Source organism: Gigantopelta aegis, chromosome 3, assembly GCF_016097555.1.
Source record: "Gigantopelta aegis isolate Gae_Host chromosome 3, Gae_host_genome, whole genome shotgun sequence".
In the NCBI taxonomy this organism is placed as follows: Eukaryota; Metazoa; Mollusca; class Gastropoda; order Neomphalida; family Peltospiridae; genus Gigantopelta; species Gigantopelta aegis.
The window spans coordinates 36,589,219-36,602,334 of record NC_054701.1 but is presented as its reverse complement, the minus strand read 5'-3'; the positions used below and the strand labels follow the sequence as shown (position 1 = coordinate 36,602,334).

General features: G+C 34.2%; 1 protein-coding gene and 1 long non-coding RNA gene across 4 annotated transcripts in view; one reads left to right on the top strand and one right to left on the bottom strand.

Annotated features, from left to right (window-relative positions):
- LOC121367967 overlaps window positions 1-13,116 on the top strand; it is a 37,670-nt gene that overhangs the window by 20,393 nt on the left and 4,161 nt on the right. The gene's annotated exons all lie outside the window — the stretch shown is intronic.
- The window catches only part of LOC121367964 (DCC-interacting protein 13-alpha-like), a 42,264-nt gene continuing 30,002 nt past the window's right edge, over window positions 855-13,116 (bottom strand). For 2 of the 3 annotated variants that reach the window (XM_041492433.1, XM_041492434.1), the window contains 3 exons: window positions 13,031-13,081; window positions 11,273-11,314; window positions 855-2,445 (listed from right to left, as the gene is read on the bottom strand). In XM_041492433.1, coding sequence (XP_041348367.1) covers window positions 2,233-2,445; window positions 11,273-11,314; window positions 13,031-13,081 — 306 coding nt within the window. In that variant the 3' untranslated portion in view covers window positions 855-2,232. Of the gene's footprint in view, window positions 2,446-6,969; window positions 7,018-11,272; window positions 11,315-13,030; window positions 13,082-13,116 lie in introns of all 3 variants that reach the window. The other variant, XM_041492435.1, reaches the window with a different exon arrangement.

Below are 13,116 nucleotides of genomic sequence, written 5' to 3'. Positions count from 1 at the left end.
TGGCAAAATAGTGATTGATTCCATGACTCTCTTATCTAATGCCTTGTCTATAGGACAGCCACTCCCAAGGAGATCGTTTACTAGAGATTTCACCATTCTTGCAACCACAAAGAGGTCTGCCACTCCCAGACTGGTTTACTAAATCAAAGCAAGCACCAGATAGAGCTCACTGGAACAAGTACATTTGTGATGACATGCACTCATGAATCACTGTCATAATGTTATGTGTCTACAGAACGTGTACCCCATGACTGGCTGCCATACACTAACGGTCATGGTATGTATTATCCTGTCATGGTAAAGTGCATAAAAAAGATCCCATTCTGTTTTATCATTAGGACTAGGAGTAGCCTATGTGGCATCAGCAGATTTCCTCTTTCTCTCCATCAACTACATGTAAAAATAACTACATGTCAGACACAAAATAGAAGCTGCTGTAGTTTAAAATATGCTGAGATGTTGTTACACAAACGTTTCTTTTTGTTTTGAGTATTTACAGTCAGAGGCTTTGATGTTAAATGAATGTGATAGTGCGGGTACCAGTTAAATTGCAATAGTTGCTTGCTTTAACAAAATCTTTGAAATGACTGCAGCCCTGAAATGTCTGTACAAAGCCATTTATGTTCCCTCAGATGGCTGCTAACAAAAGATTTTACTGTACTCAGAGCTTCTAGAATTTTTACAAAATCCACTAGCCATGGTATCAGTGATTTTTTTTCATTTACTAGCCACAATTAAAAATTCTCTAGCCCTACTCAATACAATTTTACTAATACTAATAATTGAATTTTACCTAAAGAGGAAGATATATATTAAAAACACTAAGAATGGGTGTGGGGGGGGGGGGGGGGGGGGGGTGGACAGGATATTCAAATTTACAAAATATACTTAAAGGCAGCATTTGACAAGGGTTTTTTTCACTAGCCGTCGGGTATGGTAATAGTAGTTATTTACTAGCCCAACATTGAAAATCACTAGTCATGGGTGTGGGGCTACTGTAATCTAGAAGCCCTGTGTACTGCAAACATAATTTTAAAAAAACAGTTTTTCAAAACAAATGGCTCCCAACACATTTCTACTTTGAAAATAATCTCCACCCAAACTCAAGCTGTTTGGATCTGAGTTATCACACACCCTTCTATATAAACTAGCATGCAATATAACTACACATGATAGAACCAATAAATACAAGTATCTACAATAAATTAGACACAGATAAAATACAATCATAAATAGTGGGCAGTATTAAAAACTAAAGAAACTGCATCAATTCTCTTTTACAAACCTGACTTTTTATCAAAAGTTTTTCCTATGTTGATTAACATAATACAGCCAATCCAGCTTAAACAGGTAGCTCTGATATTTAATCATCTGTAATAAGATTGTCTTGACTCTGTCCAATATATAGTCAGTGGTTCAAAATTTCCAATGCTAAGTGGAATTTTCAAGTAACATGCTCCCAGTGACATGAAATGTTTACAGGTATAACAGTCATTTTATTTTTATTTCTCTTTTATGTATTACTTAAATATCTCCACTGTATGGAATATTTAAAAAAAAAAGAAAAAAGAAGTTTTGATTTGATAAACTGCTTACTTTTTAATTAAGACAGAATTTCTATAAAAACATTTTGAAATTAAATATTTTTTGCTGCAAAGAAACACTTATTTTGGCATCTGTTAATCAGTGTTTGACATGTATCACTCAAATCAAATAAAAGTGTTTTGGCGTGTCAGTCACAATGTCGCATGCTATAGTAAGATTAGTAAAAATTAACTTAACCTTAGTCATACATGTAGTATATGTGAAATTCTATCTATATGTTGTGAGTGCAGATTAGAACAAACCCTGCTTCTTAATGACAAATACTAGTTAGACCACATGTTATATTATCTTGTTGTTTCTGCCACATTTTGTTAAGTAGAATTATAGTATTAGTTAACAATTTAACCTTCCCCAATGGCGCCATATTTTTATTAACAGGTTACCCATTTCATCAATGTTCTGAAACTCCTTCACCTGTTTCATTCACATTTGATTAATGATAATTATATCAATCCTATCAATATTTGTATTAACAATTTATTTCCTACCCATTTCTCTGGTTTTAAAGCCCCCAGAGCAATGTATCCATAATAATATTTTTAGCTGTCATGGAAAATGTAGAATATATTTATATAAGTGTTCTTTGTAAGTGACCCGACTATACAATAAATACTAAATAAGTGTCAATCATGCTTCTGACTCCGCCCCTTCAATCTCTCTCTCATCTCCATCTCCGCGGTGCTCTCTGGGTAGAGGGTTGAGATCAGGTGACACGAGACTGCTATCTGATTGGTCTTGACTGCTAAGAATGAGAAATTTTCCATCAGGACTGAGCGGCAACTTTTCTTCCTCGCTGTCACGCTGGTTGTCTTGTTTTTTAGTATTTTGTAACAGTAGTTTCTGAAAAATTGTGAAATTAATAAATAAATTTGATTAATTAAAATTTAAAATTGATAAATAATTATTATACTTGTCTAATATACGTAATTAAAACAATGAGCATCAGAAAATGTGAACAAAACAATGAGCATGACAAAACATGAACAATAGCATATAGCAGCAGACTCCATTTTACAAATGAAAACAAAAGTTAAACTGATTGTGATTTGCCCACTTATTTTGCCAAACTCTTCTAAGACCCATAAATCCCCAAAAGAACTGTTTAAAATTGACAAAATGTATTCTAAAATAGCTTGCAGCACACTATCAGTTGAAAATAAATGGCTGTGTATCACTTTTCTATTAAACTCCCAAAACCCACTTCATATACCATTCCTAATCACCTGGGGTTTAATTCAATACACTCTGGCAACTTTGCGATCTCGCAGTGCAATGCTAAAAGATTTTTGCTAAGAGGATACTGTGTTGTCTAACAGAGCCTAAGAGACCTTTGTGAATTAGGCCCCTGGCTAACAAACAATGTTAAACAGTTCTCCGACTGATGCATGTAAATAATTACTCGTACTGACATAACCATCTAGTTACAGTAACTGTAGTCCGAGTATAGACGTGATATAACAGACACATGAAAGAATGATACACAATTGTTTTTAATATTAATACTGCATGCAAAATATTTGTCTTTAAATTTATTCATTCTTTTTTCAACAAGTTCAATGCATAAGTTTTTCCATTAAATCCTGAATTATCAAATAATGGAATAGTTTCCACACATGCCAGTTATTTTTTACATAAAGCAAGAATATAAAACAATATAATAGTCTGTTCAAACTGTCAAAAAGGAACCAATGAATTGTGGTGTAACTCTATAAAGAATATTGTTAAACTTTGTTTAACGGCATATTATTAAGTTTTAAACCCATACCAACTCAAATAAAAACGTTTCTTACAAAGCAAGAATATAAAATAATATAATAGTCTGTTCCAAATGTGTCAAAAAGGAACCGATCAATTGTGGTGTAACTCTATAAGGAATAAAGTTAAAATCTGCGTAACAGCATATTATTACGTTTTAAACCCATACCAAGTCAAATATACATTTTTTTGCAAAAACATTTCTATGTAAATAAAAATGTTTCTTATGAATTACTATCAAAATAGATAGAATTAAATCTAATTTTTAATACAGGGGTGAAAACAAATACTAGAACAGTCAAAGTATTGCATTGAAGTAATTGGTAATGTAGTACACAGAATTTTAGTTTGTTTGTACCATCAGCTGCTTTCATACCTCTATAAAAAAAAACAAAAAACTTTAACCTATGCAATTTGATGGTAATTTGTAAAGAAACTTTTTTATTTACATTGAATTTTTTTTTTTTTAATGTGATTTGAGTTGGTATGGGTTTAAAACTTAATACACTGTAATATGTTTTTATACAAATTTTAAGTTTATTCATTATAAACTTACATTGCAATTCATTTGTTCTTTTTTGACGCAAAGAAACTACATGTATATTAACTTCACACATTGAAGTATTTTTTTAACATTCATTATTACACTAACTGGTGAATTATACAATTTAAATGGGATTATACTTCTATTAATTGTCTAGTCTTTTTATGCAAGCTATTAAGCTATTGAGCATGTGAACCATGGTCATAAAATAAATACAGAGAACATAACTCGATACAAATCAATGACAGTGAGGTATTTACTTGATGAAAAATGCACAGGTGTTATCAAGGTTTTACATGCAGCTGTGATATCACATTCTACAGTAGTTGTTATGGTTTGATGAAGTGTAAAAAAAACCCTGAAAGTAACATACACATTTTGCTACCTTAATTTAGTGTAAACAGGGGAAAAAAAATATATATGTGTATGAATGTTGTGAAATGTATACGCAGCATTATTTTTAATGCAAATGCCAAAACTTTGCAAAATTTACATGCTGTGAACATGCGCTAAGGTGAATACTCGCAACAACAAAAAAATAGAAGAAAAAATGGACCATGTCCTAATATTGATTTGGTTACAGTGTATCTTTACAACCATGCTCTGATAATAATAAAATTCACATGTGCTGTATGTAATCTAACTAAGAAAATGAAATATTTCACACTTTAACATTTAACTGATTGATGTTTTTATTTATTAGTCAATCATTGTGACACTCTCATTCCCTCTCTCACCCCCATCCCATCTCTGTATCATCCTTCTTCAAACATAACAACCACAAATGAAAGTAGCATATATATATATATATATATATATATATATCTATATATATATATATATCTATCTATATATATCTATATATATATATATATCTATCTATCTATCTATCTATATCTCTATCTATCTATCTATATCTCTATCTATCTATCTCTATCTCTCTCTCTCTCTCTCTCTCTCTCTCTCTCTCTCTCTCTCTCTCTCTCTCTCTCTCTCTCTCTCATGCTTCTTCAAATGCAGATACAAATGGAAATCAAATGACTACCGTATCTTGTTTAATGGTGTCAAACTACAGCATAACTAACTCAACAAGCATTATGAGAGTACTGCTAAAGCAATACATGTCCCTTACTGAACACAACATTTTTTTTTTTTTATCTCCAAAATTTAAGGTGCATATATTTGTAAAAAAAATCGATAAATCACCATGCAAGATAAATTTGATCAGTTACAATACATCATAAAAACAAATATACAAACTTTCATCTCAATATCTTCAGGCATTGTAAAACAAAAGTCCAGCAATTATTTTTTTAAATCTCCTAATTTAAGGGCCATAACTCTGTCGAAAATGGGTAATTTGCAACGAAAGTGAAACTTGATCTGTAACAGTACATTTATAAAGCTATACACAAAATTTCAGTCCTATGTTCAAGGGCCATAACTCCATCAAATATGAGTAAATCCCCATGAAAGTCAAACTTGAGCTGTAAAGCTATACAAAAAATTTCAGCTCAATATCTCAAGGCATTCCAAAGAAAAAACATCCAAAAAACTATATGTGGGACAGACAGACAGATGGACAAAAGGATGGAGATGAAACCTATAGTCCCCTCCAGGTGGACCTTTAGGGGACTAATAATGTCTCAAATACTGCATGCCAGCTTAAGGTGTTTACAAATGTGATATTATATTACATGTACATATATTTTTTAAAATTGATTTTCATTTACCACAAAACAGGTATATAATTCAGGGAGGGATTTAGATTGTATATCAAAGTCAAAGCGATAGATGTTGTGCCCAAGCGATAGATGCTGTGCCCAAAATAATCATATCCAATTTAAAAGAAGTACAAACAAGCTGACCTCAAAACATTTCATATCAAAACCACAAAAATGTTTAGTTTAATTAAACTAAAACAACCTGAAATGCATTTCTGAATATTCACGACCCTCCAGCAGCTGGTAATGACCGTACTGCACTAAAATGGCATTACTGAGCTCCGAACCAACTAAAGACCCCTTTACACCCAAATTAGTGTGATCTAAAGCCCTATGTACACTTAGCTTCAAATACTATTAAAAGGTACAAATGTTACTAATGTAACTGACAGATAAATACTACTATAATAGGACAAGTATAGTTTCATTAGTTCGGACAAATATAGTTTCATTAGTTCATACCATATTACATATACAGAACCTTGTATAGAATAATGCAAGAATTAGGAATAATATAAAAATTATAAACTAATTTAACCATCAAATGGAAAATTTGTTACAACAAAAAGTCAAAATGCCAGACTAGATAAGGTAGCAAGGAACAAAATTACCGTTTCCAACCACCAAGAAACTACAAGAAATCTAGAAATTAATTTGGTATTACATGGACCATTTTGAAATGGTACAGTAGTGAGATTATTACAACTATGGAGGTTTCTACACGAGAAAAAGTTAAAAGTTGCATTAGAGCAATCCCTTAGGGGCAATAATTCTAAATGAGTAATTTACTCAAAAATACATGGTTTGCAAGATAGAAATGGATGGTCTGTCTGGAAATGGTTATCTTCTTTTTGACTGTTAAAAACTGTTCATTAATTTAATCACACGAAATGTGAAAGAGCCAATTACACAGTAAGAGGTCATGACATCATGTTCATTTAAAGATTTGTTTTCTCCTTTATTATTTATACCTGTCACATGTTACAAAGATGAGATACATGTACATGTATTTACAATAAATATACAAGAAAATTCAATGATAAAATGCAGCAGAACCAAAATTAAAGACAATGAAACACAAATTAAAATAACATTCATCGGGAAGATCACCCTATTAAATATCAATACACTGGTTAATAACATATTGGTTTGGTCTGCCTGCAGACGTTTTGGAAATACTGCACAGGTTAGACGTTAGTACCAAGAAAACCAATATAATCAGAATGGTACAAGAATAGAAGATATTATTACAAGTATATGGATTGTTATCAACATATGGGTTGCTAAATGCAGGTTTATTAAACCACTATGCACAAATTATACTGCTGTCATGCCTGATACCTTCGACAGTGCATGAAGTTATGACAACAATGATTCGTCATCATCAAACTGAAATAGAGGTAAACACACTTACACTATGATTGGAATCTAAATAACTACAGATTGCAGTGGCCAGTGGCCAAACAAGAGTATAAAAAGACTAGAAAAAGTCGGTTTTGTTTAACGACACCACTAGAGCACACTGATTTATTAATCATCAGCTATTGGATGTCATTTGTACAGTCTTAGAGAGGAAACCTGCTACATTTTTCATTAGTAGCTAGGGATCTTTTAGATGCACCATCCCAGAGAAAGGGCAGCAGATACCACAACCTTTGGTATACCAGTTGTGATGCACTGGCTAGAAGAAGTAGTCCAATGGAAAGACTAGAAAGAATGACATCGAAAACAAGTAGATGTAGATTTAGATACATGCGTGTTTAGCTTCAATTAAAATTTTAAAAAAAAGGTAAATGAGAAACATCAAAGGGGCGGGACGTAGCCCGGTGGTAACATGCTTGCCCATCAGTGGGCCCATTGGGCTATTTCTCACTCTAGCCAGTGCATCACGATTGATATATCAACGGCTGTGGTGTGTGCTATCCTGTCTATGGGATGGTGTATATAAAAGATCCCGTGCTACTAATGGAAAAGATCAAAAAACCCGGACAATGGCAGGGTTGGCTTTGCAGTGGCAGAAGAAAAAATATCTAAACACTCTAAAATAATTAAATACGCCAGGCTGTCAGACAACTTATCAGTCTACACAGCAGAACTGACAGCCATCTACGAAGCACTAATCTGGATTAAAAGTAAACAATACCCTAAAAGCGTCATTTTCTCTGATAGCCTTAGCTCAATCCAATCGCTACAAACTAATAAATCTACTAGGCCTGACATCTTAGCAGCCATCCACAAAGTACTTAACGAGCTAAACCAACTTAAATTAACAGTAGTCTTCGAATGGGTCCCAGCCCACGTAGGAATAATTGGTGTAGCCGACTATGGAGCAAAAACAGCACTTGCAATTACCAGCACAATTACCAACCTACCCTTAGGAATAACAGAGCTCATGTCAAAAGCAAAAAAAAACACTACCTAAACAATGGCAAGCTAGCTGGGACCTAACTAAAAACACATGGCACTATAACATCAAGCCTCTAGTTAACTCCATAAGACCTAAACACAAAAACACGTATGTAGATAAGCTAATCACTAAACTACGCCTAGGACAATCGTCAAAACTAAACAGCTGCTCCTTTACTAAATTAAACCCAGAATGTGATTGTGGCACCCGGGAAGATATGAAACACTATCTCCTGGATTGCACGCTACATACCACCCAGAGACAACTAATGTTAAAATCAATCACCGATAACCATAATAAACATATAACGCCTAACTTTCTACTAAACCCGGATAAATGCCTAAAGCATAAAACTTTCAAAGCAGTTTATCGGTTCGTCCAGTCCACCAAACCAGAGTTATAAATAAATAAAATAATCTTCAAAACTAACCACCTGTACACCCCTACACAAGAGTTGTAATTAAAATTAAAAAAAAAAAAAAAAAAAACTTTCAGTATAGATTGATGTACATATTATATTATCAAATTATTAGTAGGTTTGACAATCAACCCGGCCCTCCAAACCAAAACATTATACTAAACTGTTAACTAAACTATACATAAAGAATGTTCAAAACCACCCGCTTGTAAGCCCTTATGTACGAGCTGCTACCACTTAGAACTCGGAAACGATGCACTCTACTATAGGTGGCCAAAGGTGGGGAGGTAGCGAATATATCAATACAACAGGTTACTAACTATTCTTCAAAAAACAACTTGGTAAAATCATGCATACCATTCCGTATGTGACCACAGTAATACAGCTGAACAAGAAAGTAACCAGCCACCCCAAACCTATGTACCAATCAGGGTAGGACTACTAATTATCAACTTCTCTCTTTTCAGCCGCCATGGGTCCAAGCCAGCCAGCCACAAAACCTACCTATATATATAACGCACATTATGTATTTGCACCATGCACTTAGTAATGAATAACACTAGCAGACGCGGTAAGTCATCTAGGGCACTGAAAGACAACCAGAGAACAGAATATAGAAGACCAGCCAAGTAAGATCAATATAGTTAATGGCGCTAGCCACAAACAAAGTAATATACAGTTACCAATAGATAGATAGCGATAATCACTTGAAATTACGGGGGAGGGAAACCAAATCAAACAAAACCACTATTACCTAGCACGCCAAAAAAGGACGACTGTGATGTATGTGACTATTCATTACTAACCAACTAACTCTCTCTTCTCTCTCTCTTTCATTGTATGTTAAATAATATGCTAGGCACTAGGCTTTTTTAACCAATACACACACTACAAGGGCGTGCCCTTCAAATTAGATAACCAGAATAGACTAATCCCCCCCCAAGCCACTGTGTTAACCAACCTACACAGAGGCATGGGGGGGAAGGGTGGTCATGATGACCGTTGGATACACTAGAATAGGGACGTAAGACAATAGGTACAACCTAAACACCAAACTAGGACTACACACAGACAGCATGCTCACCGCAAACAGCACACAGGATGCATTGACTAATGATAACAATGCATCCGCCCAACACTAAAATGGCCAGCACGTGCTCAAACAAGGAACCGGACAAAAGAAACCGGTTCCGAGTACACAATTGCAAACACCCGGGGTAGGCCGAACAAAAGAATACCGGCCGCCCCCACCCCCAATAAACCAAAATACTCGCTGCTGGAATGTACTTGGTGTCACTGAGGAGCAAACTGAAGACCAAATCAACACCTGCGCTTCTACCACCCCGGAACAACTGCCTTGCCTACCAGTGTCTACACAATTGCACGAGTCTCCTCTGGGCTGTCATGCCACGACCTGAGTAGGTCAGGTCCTTCTAAGGACCCCATGGACAGCCTAGGGAGACAACCAGCATCATGAAGGTCTATAAATAACGAGCTACTCTCGAACCACTAACGAGTTACACTCGAATTCCAAAATCTATACTAGCTCATTTTACCTTTCGACCGACAGTTCAAAATTGCGCCTAATCACTCAACAAAACTGCGCACCTTTTCTCTTTTGATAAATCGCTCCACTCAAAATTCCATAGCACCCAAAACCCATCCGCCTGCTACCGATTCAATCGGACTGCTGGTGCTCCCTTGCACCTGCCAGTGCAGACGGTCCCTTCTCCTCCCCCCCCCCACCTTTCCTGTCTTGGACAGAGAGGCCGGCCAAGGCCGGCAACTGTGCCCACGACAGGCGTGCGCTACAACAGCTTGCTCTGAACGTGCACGTAAAACCCTTTGACCTTGACCTTGACCTTGACTAATGGAAAAATGCAGAGGGTTTCCTTTCTTAGACTATATGTCAAAATTACCAAATGTTTGACATCCAATAGCCGATGATTAATAATCAATGTGCTCCAGTGGTGTGAAAACAAAGTGTACTTTTTATGAAAAACATCAGCTAAATACCCACAGCCAAAAGGGTTATTTGACGGAAATCTAACAGTCAGATTGTTAAATACAGTAACATTACAAATATAAAGAAAGAAATTGTCACACATCTAGTAACTAGAAAATAGTGAATCTTGGAAATTGTAAAAGGCACAGTAAAAAAACAAACTACAAAAACCCTTAATGAAATAATTATAATGTTGACAAACAGAAATCTTGAGCATGAATGACAGAGCAGTAGGACATAAGATTGTGAATCCATTGGTATCCGCAGGAATTTTTTCAGATGGAGGCAAGATATATAAGAGTATAACTATGGTCAGTCATATGTAGACACGGACAGAGTAAACATTTGGAAGGGAGGCTAATTGATTGTAATCTTGTGGGCAAAGCATCCTAATGTTGTGAAAAACTTTGAAAACTTGGATTTACTCAAATGCAATTTCCTGCTTTCTACAAGTGCACCATGACAAATGTTGGTAAATGTCAATATTTTAAATATAAGTTAACATATACTTAAACTGGGGAAAATACATCAAAATAATTTCAAGAAAGATCCTGCGGACACCAATGTGAAAAGTGTAATCGCGAAGCCATAGTAAAAATGTAATGAAACAGATAACTATGATGTATACAAACAGTGACGTTGAGGGTGAACAACAAAGCACACCACACTGGTGTTACATGTATACTGACCATTAAATTAACAAAATAAATTAGCAAACTATAAAATTAATACATGTATCTAACCAACAGTCAAGAGAGAAAAGTGCAAAGCATAAACTATTCAGCAAGTAACAAAATAAGAATTAAATAAATACCTTCTCCTTATCTGTAGTTGGTGTTTTCCCAGAGCGTTTTTCCTGCAAATAAAATAAAAACTAATTATTATTCAATTTTGTTATGTATGATGGGGGTTAGGTTAATAAAAAAAAAACAATAATAAAAAAAAAAAACCCACAGAAACAAAACATGACAATCAGTAACTGCTTTTTCCAGTTTCTTTTAATAATTATAATACCCAATGACATTTTATAAATATAGTACCTTTATTTCCAACATTAGTTTTTGTTATGACAGTAATTCACAAGTGCATGTCATCACAACTGTACTTATTCTAATGAGCTCTGTCTAGTACTAGTTTTGATTTAGTAAACTATTCTGGAAGTGGCAGCATCTTTGTGGCAGTGAAGGAAGGATGAAATCTCCAGTAAAGGATCTCCTCTGGAGTGACTGTCATCCTATACATGTCGATGAGGCACTAGATAGAAATTAGTAGAATCAACAATTATTTTACCAGCTGCCTATTTGACTGCATGGTACAGAGATACGGTCCTGAGCACGGTTTTATCATTCAGATTTTGTAAAACACTTAAGTTACGATACAGAACTAGCTAGTTGATCCTTTCCAGAGAAGTCTTTTTATTGTACATTTTATCTTTTAAGACATTGTGATACTTTTGTATTCATATACTTTCTACTTGCATAATAAGGACATTTAAATGGCAATAGAACAAAGCTTTCCTGTAGTTAAGATTTATAAGAATCTTAAATATTAAATGCTCTTAATCAAGAGATAAGTACAGTTCTTAGCAATTGTGACATAACACAGTAAGATGTGAGACATTCATATAATACCCTTGGGCAGTAGGGATGTCAGTTATATACTACTACTGTAAAGGGAAAGATTATAGGTAAAGTCACTCGAAAATCATGAAATGATAATCTGAAAAATTAAGTTAATTTCTTGCAAACAAAAACCCATTTCAACAGACAAATGTTTGCTCTTAGCCAGCAAAAATCATTTAAGCCAAGCATAACGATTTCCTTTGGGAAGTCTAAAACTGAAAAATATATGTATATATATATATATATGAAAGTTGTTTGTTAGTGATGCCGTTAAGCGGATTATAGACACCTGATATGGTGTGGGAATATTTTTGTCCTTTAACTAACTGCTAGTATCACAACAAATATATTTCTAAAGATTTCACCTTACTTTCTGATACAGTACATAAACAAATACACTAGCAGGCATAACAATAAGTTAAGAATGGTATTTTCTCCATAAAATCTTATTTAAACAAAAACTAAACCCCCTATATTTTGATCAGTTGTGATTTTTATTAAATAAATATATATATATATATATATATATATATATATATATACAAGCATCAGTACAGTGGGAACAGTGATATGAATAACAAAGTACAACTACATGTATGGGGTTTTATAGTAATAATAATGGGAAAAGTAGGCTTGATAAATGTGTCAGAACCATATGTTATGGGTTACCAGCTCTGTCATTCTGCATAAAATCTTATTTAAACAGAAACTAAACCCCCTATATTTTGATTAGTTGATCAGTGATATGAATAACAAAGTACAACTACATGTATGGGGTTTTATAGTAATAATAATGGGAAATGTAGGCTTGATAAAAGTGTCATAACCCATATGAGTTATGGGTTACCAGCTCTGTAATTTTATGCTAAGATGTACATTGGTTACCAGACAATATGCTTATTTCAATGCTTGCAATTGGTTAGATAATGTTATTTAAACAAAATACAAACCATCAATGCTTGAAAAGCTATCTTCGTTGCTGTACTTATTGCTTGGCAGATCTGAAAAATATGGTAATCACAGTTAAACAAAAAGC